The 22,210-nt window shown below is 39.9% G+C and overlaps 1 protein-coding gene across 1 annotated transcript in view; it reads right to left on the bottom strand.

Annotated features, from left to right (window-relative positions):
• Nucleotides 1-1,096: 1,096 nt before the first annotated feature.
• The window catches only part of RRAS2 (RAS related 2), a 42,815-nt gene continuing 21,701 nt past the window's right edge, over nucleotides 1,097-22,210 (bottom strand). The window contains exons 2-6 of the mRNA XM_074148680.1: nucleotides 12,684-12,771; nucleotides 11,831-11,933; nucleotides 9,344-9,452; nucleotides 3,163-3,281; nucleotides 1,097-2,691 (exon numbers count right to left, since the gene is read on the bottom strand). Of these exons, the coding sequence (XP_074004781.1) occupies nucleotides 2,604-2,691; nucleotides 3,163-3,281; nucleotides 9,344-9,452; nucleotides 11,831-11,933; nucleotides 12,684-12,771 (507 nt within the window). The 3' untranslated portion in view covers nucleotides 1,097-2,603. The remainder of the gene's footprint in view (nucleotides 2,692-3,162; nucleotides 3,282-9,343; nucleotides 9,453-11,830; nucleotides 11,934-12,683; nucleotides 12,772-22,210) is intronic.

Genomic DNA, 22,210 nt, shown 5'->3' with positions numbered 1-22,210 from the left:
AGCTGTTTCAAACTCACAACCACCTTGATCATCATTACTGGCCAAAAAATTCCCATGATAATACTTTTCTAAATACGTATTTCAGGTCTCAAGAGTAGGATCCAAACAGCTGCCCAACGTGCCATATACAAACCAGTCTCAAAAAGAGACCGTAACATTACGTGAAGATTTCCTGGCACGTTCTCTCCAGCAGAAGCCTTAAACACACGCACAGGAATAAACTGTCTTAGCTAATAAACTTTGAGCAGAATTCCACAGCAGCAGCTGGTGGTCCCACTTCTGTTTAACTTGTTTAAAAAGTCTACCATGTTTACAAGGCGGCTTAGCAGATCGGAGCAGGTTGCTTAGCATCAACCACCTCAAAGCTATTCTGCTTTCCATATGAGGAAAAGCAAGGGTGTGGTGCTCTTCACCTTCTGTGTATTACAAAGAGTTACATTTCACAAGCTCTACCTATGTAAGAGTGTACTTTTTTTAAACCAACCTATCTTGAGTTAAAGGTCAAAAAAAAAAAAAGGAAAAAACTGATGAAGATATTTGCACCTCACAAATTCAGCCTCAACACGCATGCTGTCATCTGTTGTCTTAACTCATTCTAATGCCACGCATCTAGTGACTTAATTCCAGAGAGCTTTACATATTTAAGAAAACATGTGGTGTTTGCTACAGGCTGTAATTTCTTACATTTGACTTGAAAAATGTAATCCATCTCCCAAATGTACTTCCACCATAACTTCTATTTTGAAATTTCTACACGTTGTTCATAAGTAGCCTTTGATCAACCAGTAATTGTATTTAAGTGGGGAGGGTGGAAGATACAAAGCTACCCACTCCCTCAAAGAGTATGACACAACCTAAACTCAATGTAAAAACCTTAAAATTTCTCTGCTATGCATGGCACTAGTGTAACTTCTAGGTTTGATGCTTTCCTGCAGTAAAGGTAACTGGCACTTGTTTAAGCACTCGTCTCAACAGATTTACAGCAGAGCACTGGACAGCGAGTACAGCCTGAAAACACAAAAGGATCATTGACTGGAGCACTGACTACATACTCTAAGTCAAAACAAACATCAGGTTTTACCATCTACCATGATTCAAGTTAAAATTCTTTACTTCCAAGCTTTCCAGACATGCATATCTACCTCCAAACCAGATTCCATCATCCGCTTCTCCCCCCACCCACAAAAAAATCAGGTTTTGGAAGAGATTCAGAAAGAGGCAATATGCTTACCCCCAGTAATGGTTAGATCATCTTTAATTCTAGCACCTGAAGTTATACAAGGGTTTGCTTAATAATCAAGTTTCAAAGAACTGTTGGACACATTCAGTAAGGTGACAACTGTGCAATACCACTCAGTATTTCAATATCAGGGAACATACTCTTGAATTGTTTAAACACAATCCACAGAACTCAAAATTAAACAACCATCCACAGTTTAACTCAACAATCAGTTAAAAGTCTTACAGTTTAGTAATTCACATAATAGTCAGTCTTTAGTAAGGGATACTGAAATTCATTAAAACACAACACTAGATTTTACTCTATGGGTGTGTTGGGCAGGCACATAATTCGCCCTTCTTGGGTGTAACCGGAAGAGTAAGGAGAAGTTTACCACAGTTTGGCAAATCCCACATTTTGTCAGTTAAAAGTGAACTGTGAGAATTAAATACTCATCTTTACATATACACAAGTTATGCTGTGAAAGCATATTTGCTTACAAACATATAAAAATACTTGTTAACTAGTTTGATAAGAAAATAATGTATAAAAGTATATAGCAAAAACATTTAATCATCTCTGACAATGGAAAGATCAAATTCATTTTTATATCACATGAAACAAAAACAGCTACAATTTTAAGTTTCCTTAATCCCTTACCCAGAAATACAAAGGAAGACACAATTTGTTTCCAAACAAATGATGTGAAATTTCTTAATAAGCTGAAATGCCTCAATCCAGAATGAGCTCAGGTATTTGGCCATATCCTAATAGTAGTAGTAATTATCCTGTAGCTGTTCTGGATTCATAAAATAAATACAGTAGAATGTTTTGGCCACTGAAATAAAACTGCAGCATAAATGAGAGATGAAAATCTTTGCTGACAATGAAATTCAGTGTAGGTTTCTTAAGGCTAGCTGAATACTCACGTCTAATTTAACTGAGGGCAAAAAAAGCCAATCCACCCCTTTTTAAAAAGTATTCTCTATACTTCAATATAGGTCTTTGTAATAGCTAATGAAACGGCAGAAGTAAAAATAAATTAATTCACAAGAGACAACTTATGCATGACTTCAACATCTTGTCCTACACGGTTTTGTTTCATCTCCTTTGCGAATAAAACTCCACAAGGTGCAAGCTCTTAAGGGAGAGAAGGAAGGAACTGTGGTATTAAAGAAGCAGCCTTAGTGTTTTGTTTTGAAGTCTGCCCCAGGATGACTGAGTCTTCTTCAGGAACTATTCTGCCAGCTTCTTGGACTAAGGCTATTCTGGTGACCACTTTTAGGACATGCACATATAAGGCTAGACCAAAACCAGAAGTGATGTAAGACGATGGAAAGAAAAAAAAAATATCTGGCAGTTGATAGCTTGATTCTTGGGATTCTCAGAAAATAACACAATGGCAGCCTTTCTTGTCTTTTTCTTTCCGTGTTGGCTCTGGTGAAGGAGGGCACTCTTGTTCTTGAAATTTCCTGGAAATAGATATTTCAAATTAAATTCATAGAATCTTTTTCAGTTAAATAAAAATAAATACTGTATTTAAAGTTACTGATTTTACACTTTATTATAGAGGATGGACTTACTTTTGACACTCAAACTACTGATTAAACGAGTGATAGTTTTTTAGGGGTTGGTTGCCTTTTTTTAAGAAACACTTTTTACAAAAGGCCAATTTCAGATTTAGTTTAGCAGGCTTACTTACTGGGTGATCAATAAAATCTGAAAGATTAAGGTGAAGAAATTCTCTTTCAAATACATGTTTACATTAATGTAAACATTTTTCCCAATATGCAGTGATATTTTATAATGGAGAACATCAGTTGAAGTTTGCAGGTAACAGCAGGTAGAATTTTCTCAGCAATCTCCTATTACGTTTGCTAGAACTATCCATTAATGTAGGGGCATTAATTATCTAGTCTTAAGTTATCATAAAGTTATCATACCTTATAACTCTGACAAGTTCATGAAAAGCTTGGTCTACATTCAATCTGATTTTTGCAGAGGCTTCCATGTATGTTACTTTAAGTTGCCGTGCTAGTTGCTGACCCTCCTCTTGTGTCACCTGTAACAGACATCAATCATGAAGCTGAAGGCTTCTGCAGGCACATTTGTATCAGCAGACGCTACAAACACATGTTAAGGGTCTATTTTCCTCAAACAATAATGCTTATTTGGCCACGGAATAGCTTCCACACTGTCCACATAGTAAAACTAGGAAACAAATCCACGTAATACAGCTTCTCAAATGCAAGTGAAGATGACTTTTTAAAAATTTCTGCGATAGACAAAGACTCTAAGGAATATCCCTCACTGCAGCTGCCTCGTCTTCACATCGTTTCTGCGTAACAAGACCGAGTTTTCCTTCACAAGCAGACAGGAGCTCCCCATTCCCCCTCAAAGTGTTTCAGTCAACGTCTGCTGGAATACTAACAGAACTGTGAATACTATTGCTAAATTCACCTTCTTCCTGCCCCAGCTAAATCTAGAGGGAAAAAAAAATATTCAGATTATTACAAGAACTGACATTTAGCTTCTGAATTTTAACTAAATTTAACTAAAATTAAAAAAAAAAAAAATCTATTTATGACACAGCAAAATATTAATACATTTAGTTTTAAATGTAGCTTCAATTATAAAAGACCTAAAAATCCATGAAGACTTCAGGCTACCCATAGATATTAAAGAAACCCTGTCTACTTCTTCACTCCCTGAGATAACAGGGGAAGGGAGATGCAGAGGAAATAATGAGTGTCATAAAGAGTTGGTATGAAGTTCAGTGATGAAGCAGAAGGCAGGAAGCTAGTGGACCATTCTAGGAAGGGGGAGTAAGTTGGTCACAGGGCAAAACCAAAGGAGATGGCTGCATATTTTTGGATGAAGTAGAAAGCAGCGAGGTCGGACAACAGGCGGCCACCCTGAGCAATGCAAGGCCTGCGAGGATTCAACAGGAAGGTCACCCACAGGGCCGGGGAGGAAAGGGCAGCTTTCAGTGATAAAGGAAGTAACACAGATCTTGCCAAGACAACAGCTAGTGGAAGAAGTGTCAAAGATTACACAGCTTTCACACAAAAACATTAAACCAGCACATAGAGGACCGATATAATGAGAACAAAAAAAATAAAATAAAAAAAAAATTAGGGTTTCTTTTTAATTTAGCATTGAAAAGGCACTCAGATGTTCACTTAGATTAAGAAGTTACACAGAAATAGAAATAGATGGGAATAGAAAAGCACCATTGTGAGCATTTGTAAGATCTAGAAGTACTTTTAGCTTGCAAAATACTTTCCTAACAGCTACACACACTGTTTGAGAGCCTTCAGGCACAGCATCTCAACATGTTTGATTCCCCTGTCCTTAGCGCCCTCACTGGTATTGTATTCATATATTTACTGCTGAACTGAAGGCTGATCCCACTAAACCCTCATGCAACTCTACAAGGAGCCTCCATCACCTTGTGCCATTAGCTAGAGTAACTCAGGATGCATCTGCTGATTCCAAACACTCACAGAAACTCTCCATTTATTTCTGTATTACCACCATCTGCTGAAGCCAAAACAACCCAAAAAACAAACCAATGCCAAGCTCAACTTCTGGAACTGCATTTTTAACTGCAGGGCACAAAGTGAGAATGACCGGGATCTTTCAGTCCCCCACTGGTGTCTGAAAACTGAACAATATTATGGATTTTTGCTCCAGTAGCTAAACCAAACCTGCTTCTACCTTCCAGTCCCAGATGTTGAAATATCCTTATTCCAAAGCTTATAAAGGCTACAGTTTGAGAAATATTCATAGCTGTCTTCCAGTATGTCAATGACATTGCAGAACCCCCCAGAATTTGCATTAGGATATTCAGACACTTTTATGTACCTCTGCCTCATTCACCAGAAAAAAAAACAAGTATGGATATGGCAGCTTTTGCAAAACCAACTCCCTTTACTTTTCGTCATCCCAGTATAGTCAACTGTAGCCCCAGAAAGTGACAGACTGAGGTCTAATAAAAATAAGTAACTGGGAAGGAATGTATAGACCTGAAAAGAAACTGAATCCAGACTTTAAACGTACATGGTTACTACTTTCTTCATTATTGTGTCTAAAGCACGTTAGAAGTACAAGTCAAACCAACACTATAATAAAGATAAGCTACACTTCCACAGTACTCTGCATTTAAGAAATTATAGATGCAACATTAAAGCCCTTACTGTATTTCCTAGAAGACCTGTAATTGCTTAACTCCAAATCAATCTTTTTGTCAGTCTTACAAGTACATTGTCAAGTAGCTTGTGGTCAGTTTTAGTGACCTCAACAAAATCACTTTAAAAAAAATACTCGATTTTAGGCACACTATGGAAGCATTTGCAGTGCCCATGCTCTAAATTAGACGCCAGAGCATACAATAAGGTATCTGATGTAGTATCTATAAAGCTCAAGATCAGGCAAGCCATGGGAAGACCTGAAGCTACAATCCATCTGTGGGAACAGAGGCATCACTGTACATGACCATAAAATCTACTACCTCAAGAAGTTATTGTCACACTTTTTTTACAGAGCTTATAATAGCCAAGGCAACCAAAACAAAATGTTAATGGAATTCAGATTCCTGTTGCAATTTGGATTTTCCTTGAAATTCTGCCATCTGGGGAACGATCAGACTTGTCCCAGTTTAAGCTAGCAGTTACCTACAAAAAGTCATACATATCCTGCACTGACAAGTCCACTCCTCCATCAGTACTGGTTATTACTAAAACATCTGACATTCTACTGAATTGTCTGACTGTAGAAACATCCAGTGTTTAATTGTACAAAATTAATCCATTTAAGAGAAAGACTGCTACACAGCATTTACTTTATGGAAAGAATAATGAGACAAGGTCCTTCAGTTTTGGTTTCAGTTACCAACCTAGGACTGATCAGGGAATCTGGAACCAGTGGTAACTATTTGTTGTCATACAAGGACATTCTAAAGATTAACGCTTGCTCCCTTGAATAACCAATTTTTCTATGTCAACTTCAGTGAGAACTTTGCCTCCCAATACCACAAAGGAGAGAAAAGTTACAAGCAGCGTGCTTAACTCCAGCTAGCTATACAAATTGCTACTCCAAAATTCCTATTTCACCTCTCTTCTTCCAAAAAACACCTGTGAGTTAGCCTATAGTATATTACATCCACCACCACTTTAGACTACACCTTTGATACCCTCCCTAACACTTCATCAAGATCACACTAATGTCCGTGCAATTCTGCTGTACAGCAAAAAACAGCTGGCACCACACACGGATTATTAGCTATGCAACATTTGCTTCCAAATTTATGGCATCATAATGATAGTACTGTGTTCAACTACAAAATACAGTTGCTTGCATAAAGGTGTGGTCAGACCCTTGAGACATCCAAAACTTTTGTACATGTACTCTTCTGGGCTCCAGTGTCTATTGAGTGTTGTTTGCTGATCGAAACACACACTAAATGACTTTAACTTAGTTTTATGCTCTTAAAGGTAGCACGTGTTCTCAATTATTCCAATAGTTTGCCTCGTGTCTTTCAGAATCGGACAGCAGATGCCTAGTACAAGCAATTTTGCTCTAGAAACCCATACCCAGCTTCCTGAATTTCTAAAAATGTTACTTAAATCCTGAAGCTGAAAAATGTACATTTGCGATTCAGGAAGTTAAGAGAGCAAGAGACTTCTTGTAGAACTGCCAGGTAAGTGAAAGGACTGTGTGACACTCTAGCCTTGTTGAAGTGAGGTTTGACACACCGTCAGACTGAAAATGCAAAAAGACAGAGGACTAGCACTTCTCATGTTTTTTGCCACAAGTGAATGAGGACACCCTGCATTTCCCACTCACTCCAGCACTCCTAACCGAGGTAAGGGAGTACTCCTGCCTTTGCCCCCAGACCTCCCATCAGGGCTGCTTGTGCAGGAAACCTGTAGCCAGACCAGGAAGACCTTGCTTGTCAGATTAAAGTTGTTCCATGCTTGGGGAGGCTTAGAGAGACATGGTGGCAGCACTAGTTATCAGCCAGACCAGGAAGCTGGTTCAACTCACTGAGGGGATGCCTGCATCAAGAGCTCACGTGATGGAGCAGAAACAACCCCACTGACAGAGCAGAGGCTCTGGCTGCATTTAACATCCAGCTGATAACATCTAACTGCTCAATGCTGCCAAAAGACGAAGTCTCACTTTCTTCCCCCCACCCCAACTCCTCCCTGCTCTGCTCAGAATCACAGTCCCACCCCTTCCCATGCTCAGAGCACTGGCACTCAGTCTTTCTGCAAGCTGATTTAACTCATACAGGTCCCAGAAAGCCATTGCAGCTTGTCTGTTTTTCTCTCCATCTAGAGAGATGATTCAACTCAAAGTGGTTCAAGAGTTATGGCCAGCAAAGGCAAGAGTGGGAATGTGAGGTCAAGAGGGAGGGGAGCCTCTCCCTTCTGGGAACCAATTATGTCAGCTCAGCATCCCCAAACCATTCCTTCAGACTGACTTAGGGCCAACTGAAACACACCATGTAATGGGGAAGGGGCAGGGAAGAGTTAAGAACACATAACTAGCTGTTTCAGCAAACCTAGAAGTGCTATTTCAGCTACAGCTGTCTAAGTGCCAACTTACGGTGGAATTCACAAATCCACCAATTTGCATGTAAATTGTGTGAGTGATAGCACCAAAAATTATGCTCGTCAGCATCTAATCAATTAGGGCAATTAATATAGCCATAAAAAGCAAAAGGAGCTTTTGGGGACATATGCTTTTATTTGTGTTCAGCTATAAGCAGCAAAACTGCAAAGTTATGCTATTTGAAAACAGCTGCTTTGAGCTTGAATATGTACCAGCCCATTACCATCCGAAAAAGCAGCTAGGAATCAGGTACGGAGGGACTGGCAGGGGAACAGCTGACAGGCACCTCTTCCTTTAAGGGAGAAACAGATGCGGTGTAATAACATTAGGAGGGTGGAGGAGAGAAAACAAAGTTCATAACTGTTTCTAGAAATAGATCTACAGGATTACCAACTACATTTGCAGGTGTCCTCTGAGAACCAGGGCTGACAGCAATGATGCTATTTCCCTCCCAAAGCATCTGGATGTTTGTCCTTCAGCAACTAGACTTTACAGAACAGTTCAGTTTGACCTACATGGTTTCCATGCCAACACTTGTACATGAGATAAAGTACCTAATGTTCCAGGACCTGCAAGGGAATTTTGATGGAGGCATGATGGTAACTGGAGTAAAAGAGTTTCAAGTCTGTCTCTGGAACAGGCTGATAGTTCTGTAGATGTGCGAGTACATGAAGTTACTTTTGATGCATTTGTCAGCTTTTCACTTCTGTGAAAACTTGTTTTAAGAAATTATCTTTCAGCATAGGTTTAAATTTTGTCATGACCTGTCTACTCAGATTCAGAGGTAAACAGGCTGTGACAATCAAGGGAGCACACTCAACAGGAACTTTTTGTACGGAAGGTTTTATGTAGTATTCAAGAAACTCATTCAACAATGTACTAACCGACTAAACTCTTTAAGATTATTTGTTTTGAGCCTATTTTTTTCTTGTTTCAACCACTGGTTTTTGACAGAGAAAATATTTTATTTAGCAAAGAACAAAGTCAATGTAGGCACTCGTGAACAGGAACTAAATCATGTCCTGGTAAGCTTTAAGTCAGTTATGCAGAAGATGAGTAGCCAAATAGAAAATAGCAAATGGCTACTCTTTAATATATAACAGCAGTGAAAGGTAAAAGCAACAGCACTGAAGTCTTGGGATCGTTAGAGCTAGTGCTGGAATGCACTCTGCTTGGCACAGCGCGCTATGGTGAGTAACAGAACACAGGAATTAGACATGTTCATGCCTGAGTAATCAAGTCATGACAGAAAGCTCTCAACTCTGTATGTGAATAGACTTGGTCTCAACATAACCTCACTGAGTCAGACAGAAGATGTGCTGTATGTGGAATGCCATCATGCTTCCAAGATTCTTCAAGTATAGAAACTGAGTGTAGTTGTGTTTCATGCATTGGAGTTAGTATAAAATGATTTTTTTCATTTGTTTCTTGTTCCCACTATTTCTGGGAAGAAAACTGTCAAGTTTCTAGAAGAAAGTGAGCAGTAACTAATAGCAAATGAATTACCTGTCTTTGGTGGTCCAGGTCTGCTTTATTACCAACTAGAATCATAGGAAACTCATCACGATCTTTCACTCTAAGAATTTGTCGCTGAAACTTATAGATTTCTTCAAAACTGTAAAAGAAAGTAAGTAAAGCATCAGTGTACTAATTCATAGATTCTTGGGTTCTGCAGCAGTTCAGAAATGATGAGTCACCTATTAGGACTTGCCCTGCCATGCCACACAAGCAGACAGCTGCAGGCACTCCACCAAAGAGTCCACTGTCACAGCATGACCAGTTACAAAATCATTCAACACTCAAACAAAAAAAATCCTCAAGTTAGCAGTGTGCTATGCAAGGGACTTAGGTGAGGCTGGAGGGTAAGCAAAACACTTACTGCATCTCAATCTAGAGGCATCCAGGTGCCAATGTGTTGAAGACAACCAAGCAACCACAGTCCATTCTACAAACATTGACTTTGGAATTCAACCCTGGCTAGAATACTCAAACTACAGTCTATGAGACCCTGGTGATCAATATTTCAGCTGGCAACCTCCACAGCTACTTCTAGGAATTCTGGGGGAAGCTATCAAAGCTGGAAAATTTTATTTCTTGAAGAACAGACAAAAGGCAGAGCTAAATGCTGAGAAAGCCTGCCAGTTACCAAGCTACATCAGCTAGTGATGCTGTTCAAGCAGTAAAGAATATTCCAGCAGTGCTTAAGGGAAGGTGAGAAAAAAAAAAAAAAAAGATTCTCCAGGGGCAGTATATTAAAAAAGCTATTTCTGACCTAAATAAGGATTTGGGAGGGGGGGAGGAGAGAAATCACTGCTTTCAAGTAAACACTGTTAAAGCTACATTACTACAATAGGAGCTTCAGCACAGATGCTTGCAGACAATCACATATCCTTTGGAGCCCAGGCTTTTCCAAGCACTGTATTTAATTCCGGGCATATAGTCTGAATCTATTTGCACTTAGATTTGCAAGATGATCATAAGTAAGAAAGTTGCATTAAAAAAAATAATTACATAGTCAAATATGACAATGCCAATCCACATCATTCACATAAAGCAATCATGAGAAGAAGGGTGAATTAGAAGGAAGGTATGCCACTGCACATAGCTAGACCTCCATTTAGATACACTGCTTTAGTACTCAGAAGTTTACAGCAACTGGAGGAAGAGAAAGTTACCAACTAAGTCACCTAGTTTTCTTCTTGCTTCAGAATTACTTTCCACCACTCAAGCAGGACATACACTACTAGCAGATATTTCATTGACAGGCAAGATAAGTCATGAATCCAATGGTTATCAGAAATAAAATGAAAACTCTGCTCTTCAGAAGTCTTGAAAGTATTTCAGAGAGGAAAGTGATATGCAGGTTTAATGTGTCAAGAACTGCTTAAAAATCAAGGCAGAACCTTAGCCAGAAGAAGAGCAAACAAAAACTTGAGATTTTTAGACAAACCAAGAAGATCACATGTCAACTTCCAAAAAAAAAAAAAATCAACATAAATATTTTTGTCATAGAGGACTGTAAACACAAGTGCTCAGTATATCTTAAATGCACAGACCCAGATCTCTGACAGAAGTTTGAGTCTCTTCTAGACAGTGTATCAAGATGAATTTATACATTTAGCAGCATTAAGTGTAAGATACAGATCCAATGGAAATACGCTCATGCACCACAGAATATTTATCTTGATACTCGTTATAGATAGAGCTATTAATAAGATTAGAAGATTAGAAGTTATTAAAGCCTAGATTGACTCTGTAAGGGGGGAAAAAATCACAGACTTTTTTTGTCATTTTATTGCTCTTCTGTTTGTTGCAACTTGAAAAAGTGGAAGGACAGATCCCTGAGCACTTCTCCTTTATTATTTACATATCTGATAAGCTCAATGGAGGATGATCACAGCTCAAATATTAAGTGACTGCATATACACCGCATTTTTCTACTCTTACAATGATCTGGAGCTACTTGAGCAAGCTCCATGAGCTTCTAAAAAGATACATTTCATTTCAAGTCTGTGGTCAATCAGTTATGCAGGTTCCAGTCAATTCATGGAAGTAAACAGAGTGAGCACTGCCTGTAAAAGAGTGCGGAGACGTACCCTGAACTGCATATACCTGTTCAGAAATCCAGCGCCAGCCACTCAACATTGAAGAGCACACAGCAAGGGGATATTTCTGAGAACTGATCATAGCATGCTGCCCTTAGTTTAAATTTCTGTCACTTCCAGGAAACTAGTATTCTGGACTGTAATGAAGTGCTTGAATAGAGTTGTCATTTTTTGTCTGTATGCTTTCAAGTCTTCTATTGCATGGGACAGATACTTTCAGCAAGAGATTGGTTTAAAATGGGATTTCATCAGGAGCTGAAAGAGCGTCACACCAAGAATCTAGAAGTGAACATATACTTAATGTTTCTGTTTGAAATTATTTCAATAAAGGATAAGCAGCAGTTTAAGATTAACTACAACTTCTTTAATAATTTGACATCGGGCTTACCTTCCTCTATCAGTGACTGAGAAAACAAGCAGAAAACCCTCCCCTGTCCTCATGTACTGTTCACGCATGGCTCCAAATTCTTCTTGTCCTGCTGTATCCAGAACTGAACATAAGCAAAACATTGATTATTACAGTTCATGTTCTTAAGAGTGTAGAGTGAGAAAAAATAATTCCTTCCTCATAGGATATTGTGAAAGCCTCTCCTGCATATCTTAACTAAGCAGAAATCACTTTTCACAGATACTACTGGATTTTTGCTAATATTCCAAACAAGTTACTGGACTGACTGAACAATTCAAGACCTACCAAACAAACTGAACAACAAAGTTTGGTGGACTTTTGCTAATTCACAACCAGCTGAAACAGCTGGAAAATACTTAGAGATATTTGGGGATAGGGGTTGGGAGGGTTGCTGGTTTGTCTTTAAAGAAATCACTGACAAGGGAGAACAAACTTTTAAAGCAAAGCATTTATATTGCACTTGGGAGAGGCAGAACACAACAGCCAAGTGATGTGTTTTTCATTCCACCATGTCACTCAGGTAACTGCCAGGAGTTACACAAATTCTCCTAGTTTTGTAGTCACTGAGGCTTTGGGAATAATTCTTCAAAAAAATATCCAATTTACTTTAAAGAGAGACACTTAGACATACGTAAGGCATAAGCATTTCAAATCCTGAGTATCTCATTAATAAAACAAAAGTAGCTAGCTTTCATCAGCCACACGCTTACATAAAAACTGCATGCTGCACACTCGTTTACCTGCGTTACGTTTTATGCATACAGATGTAAACACAGGCACCAATAGCTACAGCTCTGGGCTGTCAGTACCACACTTTAGCTGGGCTACTTACTGTCCAAGCGCGCAGCTCTTTCATCTATCACACATTGCTTGGTGTAGGAGTCTTCAATCGTTGGATCATAATCCGTAACAAAATAGGACTGCAGAAATAAAACAAGTTTGTGTGTAAGACAGGCACATACAGGACACTCATCGAGTAAGATGCTAAAGCTTGGACAGCTTAAGGAAGATGAACAGGTTTCACCTCTGTAAAACCATTTGCCACTTTATCCAAAAGGATAGCAGGTAACAGCTTTCCTATTCCTATTAAACACTCATAAATTGTAGAAATTGCTAGCTGAATCACTGAATTTACTGGAGTCCCACAAATTTCCAGCCTTTTCTAGAGATTTCTGGTAACTCCTAGAACTTCCCAGCAGGGAACCCTAGAAACTTTTAGTTTCTAGCAGCTTTTAAGGTCTCCAGTAACTGCTAAGTTTCTCTGAACTTCTGGTAAGGTTTAGAAGGTTTTTTTTCAATTCTAAAAAAAGTTTCCCAGATTTCCTCCTCAACTCCCAGAGCCAGTAATTCCTAGGAATTACCAAAGTTTTCCCAGCTGTTTCTAGAATTCTAGTTTTAGTTCCTCTAGAAACTAGTTTTATAACAACTTCTAGCTAGAACTCCATGCAGCACAAACAGCACTTAGTTTGCAAGCTGAATAAAACTTAGTGGATCATCCTTGTTCACAGGATTTCTCTCCTGGTTTTAATGACTTTAAGCATGCACACACGCCCTCCAAAAAAAACAATTCCTAAAAACAGAATAAGCCATGAAACGCCTGTGTCACCCATCGCCTAAGCACGAGGACCCACCAGATACTGGCAGTCTGTAACTTATCACCCCAACTGCAGAGCAAAGCACATTCTGGTACATCTTTCTAGAGACTGGGTGACCTGGTACTGAATACTGGGATAACAATACTATCTGAAGACGGCAAGTTTAGATTTCAAAGGATGAATTTTTAGCTTGCATGCAATCACAGCAAAGTTATCTTCACCCAAAACTAAAGCACGTTGGTGTAACAAATCTGAACTCTGATCAACTCTGATCATTGCAGCAGGCACTGGGGATGGGGATACTGCCCTGACTGTTCAGAAATCCAGCACACGGGGCACGTATGCTCCCAAATGAATACCACAGTAACTGAAGAAGTACTACTGCCCACATTATTCAGTTCTGTAAGCCAGTAAGCAAATAGAAACACTTTAAAACTACATATTGGCTCCTAGGAAGCAAGAAAGAACAGGTGTTGTTCTTGCACTAAGACAGGCCAAAAACAGGGTGCATCTCCTTACTCATGTCAAAATTAATAGCTCTTATTGAAGCATCTTTCCCGTCACACAACTTAAAAGACACCAACAAGACACCACTGCATTCCTCTAAGCGTACCAAAGTCAAGTTAACAGATATCATAGTAGGGAAAAGAAGGAAAAAAAAAAAGAAGGCAAGAAAAAAGACATAACCGAGATTACAGCACTAGCCCACTAATCTCCTCCAGACACATCACTGTCAGTGCAGAACACAAGAAGCTGTTCTTGCGGATGCAGTTTTATTAATGTAATTGTATTTGTTCTTGTTCAGCTACAATTTGGAGTTGCCCACGAGGGCTGGCTGCAGTACTTTGTCCTGACTGCACCTGGCTGACTCCCACCATTTGGACACATCCACATGAGGTTTAACAGCATGGACATGGGCTCCCCAGCAGAGCTCATCAATTGAGCTGCAGCTGCCTTATTGGGAGGAACACATCAACCACTTTAACACACTTTACCAGCTGTGCATACTATATATAACCTATGCTTATATACCACAACGTCACCATCATGCAGTTGGCTACTGAAAGAGTATGTACCGATTGCTGTTTATCTACTCATTTAGATTTGGCACCATACTGAAAACCCCCTGACCCCTAGAGCAGAGATAATGAACAGCTTTGCACATCTCCTTTGCATTTTAGGTAGACATCAGTAAACTGTCCTCTCAGGATACACCTACACAGTAGTCTCAGTAGCTCTGTACCAACAGCACCACTGTGTTACCAGCCACCCTTAAGTAGCAATAACATCAAAACAACCATGTTCCTCTCTGACAATAAAATCCTAGCAGTCTGTCCCACCAGAGATACCTGCGACACATGAGATCCTATAATTCACTCCTTCCTTACAGTGTTTCATGTAAGTCAAGTTGCTCATTTCCGGATAAGAACAGTTTCTCCATTGTTTTAGAACATTCACCCAGGCTAAGCAAACTCCCTCCTCACCCCTTCCCCCAAACCCCACCCATATAAAACAAAAATACCCCAAACCAACCAACAGGCATGGTATCATAAATGAGCACACACACAAGTCCAAGTTTTACAGCTGCAGGGTGCCTATTTGCAGACAGCAGAACATCTCACCATGGAACAAGCCCCCAGAAGTCACCAGTCCAACTGCAAATTGTCCCTTTACCTTCCTTCTCTGAAGATTTAAAGAGGAAAAATCACAGCCTTTAAACCGTTCTTGTCTTTTCTTTTGCCTGTATCCATGACACTAAAAATGTTATCTGGGAGCTTAAGAACAGATTTCTTTTTTAGGAATTAATTTATTCATAAACTAAAATTAGGTCTCAAGTCTTCTGCAGCCTTTAACAATCTTTGAAAGATGGGAAAGAAATTCACTTATGTGAACATACAAATGTGTAAGTAGAATCATTTACAGACTCTGACTTTAGAGGGGACAATCACAAGGAAGGGAGGTAATTTAAGTCCTGTGTTTCATTAAGGAAACAGCGGTATTTATAAAGAAAACCACTAGGTAACTAAAATGTGGTGTCATTATCAATATATCCAGAAATTCAGGGTTCCAATTTGGAAGAAAACACATGCACGCTGAAGTTACTCCCTATCCTTCCTTCAGCTTCAACTTTCATTTCTCTGTCCTGCAAAAGTCAAAGTTACTGCCTGACTGTTTACATCTATACAGTGGTAAAGTATGCCAAGTTTTAAATAAAAGGGAGAATTTGGAATCAATTCATTTCACTCTTATGAATCAGTATTAGTAGACCACCTAAAGCAGCAAGTTTATATCCAACAAGTGCAATATTTACAGAGAGAGGTCAGAAAAAGAAAACAATAATAATCTCAGAGGGATTCTTCATATTTTCCTTATTATCTGTCCAAGGGCCAAGAATTGCAGCATGTTCTGTAATCTCCAGGGCATTTCTGTGATTCCCTCCGCCCTTTTGGTTCGTTTATTTTTTTTTTTGTTTGTGTCGGTTTTGTTTGTTGCTTTTGGTTTTTTTTTAAAAAAAAAAAAAAAAACTACACAGAAAGCAAGAGTGCCAGACTAGGTACATGGTTACTACCTCGAAGAAGAGAGCAAGACTAGGTTGCCCTGATCCAGCATCAGCCACATCTCAAATCCAGAATGAGCAGATGCCAGTGCTCCCCTCTCTAACAAGCCTCTTATGAGCAGTTGCTTCCCTCCCATGGAGCTGCGCTGCCAAATCTGCTGTCACAGCCCCTGCAGGAGAGCTTTGCAAGGCAATTAGTGTTGTGGTTTACCTCCAGGCACTGGACTAAACTAATGTGCCTGAAATAGCTGCTGGTTTCAAAGGAGTCTTCCCAAATTGCACTGGGACTATTTGCCACAGGGAGCACATCAACCACAGCTTGCAGGCCTTGTTCAGTCAGGGGCGATTTACGAAAATTAGATGTAGCAGACGCAGTATTTATCAATTTGAACAGAAATGGACCTTACTGCTGCTGACTACAGTCAATGTTTAAAGAATTAGGGGATGGCAGAGCATATCCTGAAATACTCCATGAGGCTGTACCATGACTTCTGAGAGCTGCCCTGCAGCAGTGGGAAGGTGCCTGCACAGCCAGCGAGCCCAAGACCACACACCAGCGTAAGTAGCTCTGTGGAGGTCAGGGAGTTTGTGGCAGCACTGCTTAAAAGACTAAACAGGAGTGCAATTCCAGCAGACGCAAACCACTGCCAACCTACTGGCTTTAAACTGACACCGAGTCCAGACAAGTTAGAGGAGCACACAGACACCACAGCGTTTGAATACCCAGGCCCCTACTGCCGTCTCTTTTATGAAAGCTGGATGTGCAAGTCCCAGCACTTCAAAGCAGTTGCCCTGCTAAACTACAAAACACTAGAAAGCTACAGCAGGTGTCTCAGGCGCCAGCTGGTACAAAACACACTGGACCGCTCTCCAGGGTGACCCATTACAGACCAGGTTGTCAGATCCACTCCTCCAGGAGCAGGTGAGTTTCTACAACAATTTGGAGGAGTGAAGCCTCCTTCAGCTGGCTCCACTGCAGCTGGCCACTGCCTTCAGGGAATAATTAGAAGAAAATAAATTTCTTCTATGAAGATAACCACTTGAACACGCTCTTCTGTTACACCACTCCCTTAATCACTAGCAATATCAAGGCTCTTTCCACCCACCTCCTAGAAGGGAAATGAGCAGCCAAGCCCAGTAGTCTCATCAACCATCCAGTTTACCCAAAATATTATGCAACAAGTTTTCTAGGTTTCCTCTTTCTAAGACGGCTGAGGCAATCAAGTCCAGAGATGGGAAAGCCTGCCAAGGACATAAGCCCTTTTGCAGAGGGGAAAAAAAAGAAAAAAAAAAAAAACCACAACCAAACAAAAACCAACCAACAAAAAAACCCATCCCCACGCCACCCATGACTTGCAGGTGGGCAACCCACCACCACAATCCTTCCTATAGACACACTTGTCATCTTAAAATTTATTTCAATCACAATTCAAACACAATCTTCTGACTTTTGCAAGAGCTTCTACTAGCAGTACTCAGAAATGATGACACTACTATACCAAATACTGCTCCAGCCGTCTTTCTCCATTTAAGGTAATAGTAATCCCTAAATCATTGTTGCAATCACTCAAGTCTTTTGGCAAGGAGAAAGTGTGAAAAATCTGCTTTCAGTTTATCATCTTTCCCCTTGGTTATGCTGCCTTTAATACACATAAGGGAATTCCTCCATTAGCTGGACTCACTTAAAAGCTTGGGAGTCCCGCTCCATAAATTAGTAAAAACAACTACCTAAGTGAAGACATCTTACACGGAAAGAAGGATAACCCCTGTGAAGTTTCACAGCTCTCATGCAGCTTTTCTTATTTACTCTTCATAAGGTCATCAACAGTCCACAAGCTGAAAAACCACTGCATTACTTTCTTTTGCACCAACATTTACATTTTAAGGTGGGGGAGAGGAGTCAAGACCCTATTAGCAGGGAACTGCTATAAACTGGGAGCTGCTACAAGCTGCAAGTCCAGAGGCTGGACGCATGATGTGCTTCATTTTATCTTTACTTAAAGCTTGAAGAGCATGCAATGAAAGGCAGCCCAGCACAGTGAAAGCGCACCATTACAAGTAAGTTAAAGGAGTGGTACATGCTAAAATACATATTCATACCTGCTGTGTCTATAATCGCCATTTGTATTTACTAAATGTACATTTAATGTTTCAAAAAGTCACTAGTTACTTATTTAAATTTTTTCCACATGTTTAAATTTTTGGTTTCAACCCAGTGGAGGCAAGGAAATAGAAGGGTTTCCACCCTCCAGCTGAAGTTACAGAGGAGCTCTGGATTTAAATAACATCTACAATTTCAGCATTGCAAATAGCCCCCAAATCCTTCCCAGCTATAATTTTTAAGTCAGAGCTTAAAACAAACACACTGGTGAATGTTACACACCAAAGCTTCAGCTTTAGACTTGAGCACATTCCCAAATACCCGAAATACACGATCCCAAGATATCGACGCAGTATTGCTTTTGGCAGTTTCTCCTTTGACTACCACTAACATTACCATCTCTTTTTCTAGCTTCTTCCTCATTTCCCCTATACTTCACCAGTAACATTTATTTTCCCCTGTCCCACTTGATGGATGTAAAGTCCAATTCAGGATCTGTAGTGGCATGTCTTCACACCATGGGTATAGAAAAAAAGATCAGCTGCAGCTCTATCACACGACATTGTCTTTTTCTGGATTAAGTATTTCTGATCTGATCAGAAACCTGACCAAGTTCTCTTCTAAACACCTTTCCTCATTTGAATTAGTATTTCTGACATTTGTTCCAAGTCATAGACAAAGTCAGTGCCAGAGTTTAACACCACAACTATAGCACCCTGGCCACTGAGTAGGACCATAACTGAACACCTTTCTGTTTGAGGTATGTGGCTACACAGTAAAAGCTTTCTCAGACCATGAATTAAGATTGAAATGACTGCATAAAGTGGCCCGTAGCCTTCATTGCTTTGCCACCACCATCTTACCACATCTGCCTTTGGCTCTGCTACCCAAGAAGAGTGACACAGCAGCCAAGCCTACACTAACATGACCAGTGTCTCATTGTGCCCGCCTCCAGGCTGCAGAGGAGGTTGGAGACTATTTCAAGGCGCTTTAAGCTACATTTCCATCCCTGTCCCTAGAAGAGCACAATCAGGTTCAGTGTCACCACAGACATGTTCCTAGAGGGCAGGTGGCAGTAACCTGCCACCTAGCTCAAGCACTACAAAGGCCCTGGATCCAGAACTAACCTGCCCAGCAGAACTGGTAATTAAGCATAGCAGCTGCTAGGGCCTCAGCACCTTAAAGAGATTAACTGAAGAACCTCTTTTCACACAACAAAGGAGGCTCCTGAAGTAATTTCTTCAGAAATATCTTTGAGTTGGCTGGCCAGAAAACAAGGAAAACATGCAGGAAAAAACTGGAAGCAAACTTAAAACAGACTGCATTCCAGAACAAAGGAGCAGACACAGCAAAACACACACGCTTAGTGTTTTGTGGACCCCCATGTACTTGGGTCACAGAGAAAGCAAACAAAAAGCATACAACTGGTAAGTATTTAACAAGCTTGTGAAAGGCAAACATGTACCTCCCCAGGAGCAGGTGGTTCACAAGGACCTGATGTTTCCACACAGGTCTAATTGGCTGGTGTTGGAAGAGCAGGAGATAGATGCTACTGGGGTGGACAACAGGGAAAGCCACCTCTGCAGAGGGCTCGGGCACTGCCCAAACCGCACCAGGACTGCAAGAGCTACCCACAGCAACCCAGCATCATTTTAAACAGAAGTGCTTGGGATAACATTGAGCATGCTTTGCTGGCATAAACGGTCACACTCTGTAGAATGAGGAGAAATGTTTTGGTGCTGAACATTGGGGAGAGTAGGGGACCAAAGGTCTAGAATTATATTGATAAAGACCAGACCGCAGAGATAATGAATGAGCCACTGGATCATGCTACAGAAGACCAGGTGTATCCTCCCCCCATTATCCCATATTCATAGAAATCTTTAAGAGTTACCTTCTTTTAATTATATAAACAGTAAGATCACCTGTTCCTTTCTTCCAAAAAATATAAATTAAAAGATAGCCAGTGCTTGCAAGCAATCAATGATGCTTCCCTCAATTTACACTGCTTCCCACTGCTCTAATGTATACTGCCAGCATTGTTATGGCTATCCAGGGAAACAGATGTCATTTGTAACTACTATTACTGCAATTATCCAGTGATGTGAAACACTTGATAACTTCATGAGCAGTGAAAGTGTCTTCACTGTGAAGACTAACACATATTTTCTGGATTTTGTCTACACACTTTTTTTTATTATTATTTACTAAGTGAACACTTGAATGTCATATCCATCAACACACTCTTTTCCAATGATGTTTCTCTAGATAGCCATATGCCAGGAAATTCCACAGATTTCCTCCACAGTTCAGCAGGACTGACATTAGGGATTTCAGAGCCACAGTGGCTCTGAAGCATCAACTTACTGTGCAGGTCACACAGTGGACTAAGGCTCAGGAAGATGAAAGACTGAAATCAAACTGATTTATTTGGTCTGAAAGGGAACATCCATCAGCTCTATACCTTTCAAGACCCAAAAAAAAATCTGTTTGTTAGTTTTTGGCCTTCCCCTAATTGCTACTTATAAGGCAGCTTTACCTTCCCCAACCCTGCCCAGGCTGCAGCAGCAGAGGAAAGAATCTCCTTTCTTTTCTCCCTCGAAGCTAGCATCCAAGGAGCAACTTACAAAACAGTTTGAGCTTACTCGTTGAGATCTGGAGATTTTTTAACTGCTAAACAGATAATTACAAGATTCTTGGAAGGGAGGGTGAAGGGGGGAGGGGGTGGACCGCAAGAATCCACACAGAGACATCAGATTCGCTCGGGGAAAGAGAAATTGTCTTTGAGAGATAACTCAGGCAGCCTCTCAGTGCATGTTCAAATCATACGAGGTTTAAAGAATAACTATTACAGCTACTTTATTGACAAAGATGACATGCCTTTTTGTTAACAGCCTGCCAAGCTTCAAGGTACTGTTAGGGTAACTGTTGTAAAGCGTTAATGCAGCCTCAACACTTGAATTATGGACAGAGTGGGTATTGGTCATGTGGATGTAACATGAATACTGACGAGGGTGTGTTGGTTTTTTTTAATATGTATTTTGAAATGCATGTGAACATCTTTTTAAATACTATTTTCTTTAAGAAACAGCAGATTGATACTTTTTTAAAAACAGCTTTGACCTTTTGAACTCAAACTGAATCTGTACAGTGCTTATGTCTTCTTTCAGTCACTGGCTTACAGCTCACCACACTGTACATCAGCTCAGTACTAGCAGCTCATCAGCCTGTAAACATTGCCTCGGATTTATAATTCTCATCAAATTTCTCAAATCAAACCACACCAAGCACACTCACACAGAGACCTGTTTGAAGCAATACATGCATTAAACTTTGGCCTCTTGACTACTTCCTGGTGATGAAGTTTTCATTATTCAAGATTAGAGAACATAAACTTTCACTGTCTGTTAAGACTTCTTTGCAATGCCTTGAATTAATGCCTTTTAATGCCAGTAAGCACCTACTAAGTTCTTTGAAGGCAGCTATGCAATTTCTCAAGTTGAAACACGTCTGACTACAAAATGTACTCTATATTGCAAGCATAGATGAGTCTTGATTTCATTTCATTTTTCCTTCACAGTAAGTATGTGAAAGAACTACAAACACACCATGTACTTAATCTTCCTGATCTTGGCCACTTGCAATTCAAGGAATGTTTAAAATATTCACTACATACTATCTTTTAATCCATAAAATTTTATCAAGTTCAGACAGTTTTCAACATAGCAGCTGACACAAACTTTTCAGGATGAACTCAGTTTTTACCTCAAGAATCCCATGATTTCTTTAAAAACTGCATATCTGATTTTAGTTATGTGTATAACCAGAAAATGGGAACATACAGCTATAAGTGAAAAGAGAGCAAGGTTAGCAAAACATTCCCCCGGTATGGCAGAAGTAAAGTTACTGGAATACCTTTTTCTCATACACATGACATCATTAGAATACTTCAAGACATATTGTGTAATGTAAGAGCTTTTGATTTATAAATATAAGTACAGTAACAAGGTAAGACTTAAAATCAATTAAAATAAACTTGAACTAAAACACAGTAGTCAGCAACAGACTTTAGATATGAGGCTATGAGGAGACCCATGTTTAGGACT

Source organism: Numenius arquata, chromosome 6, assembly GCF_964106895.1.
Source record: "Numenius arquata chromosome 6, bNumArq3.hap1.1, whole genome shotgun sequence".
NCBI lineage: Eukaryota > Metazoa > Chordata > Aves > Charadriiformes > Scolopacidae > Numenius > Numenius arquata.
This window is presented reverse-complemented; position numbering and strand designations above follow the sequence as displayed.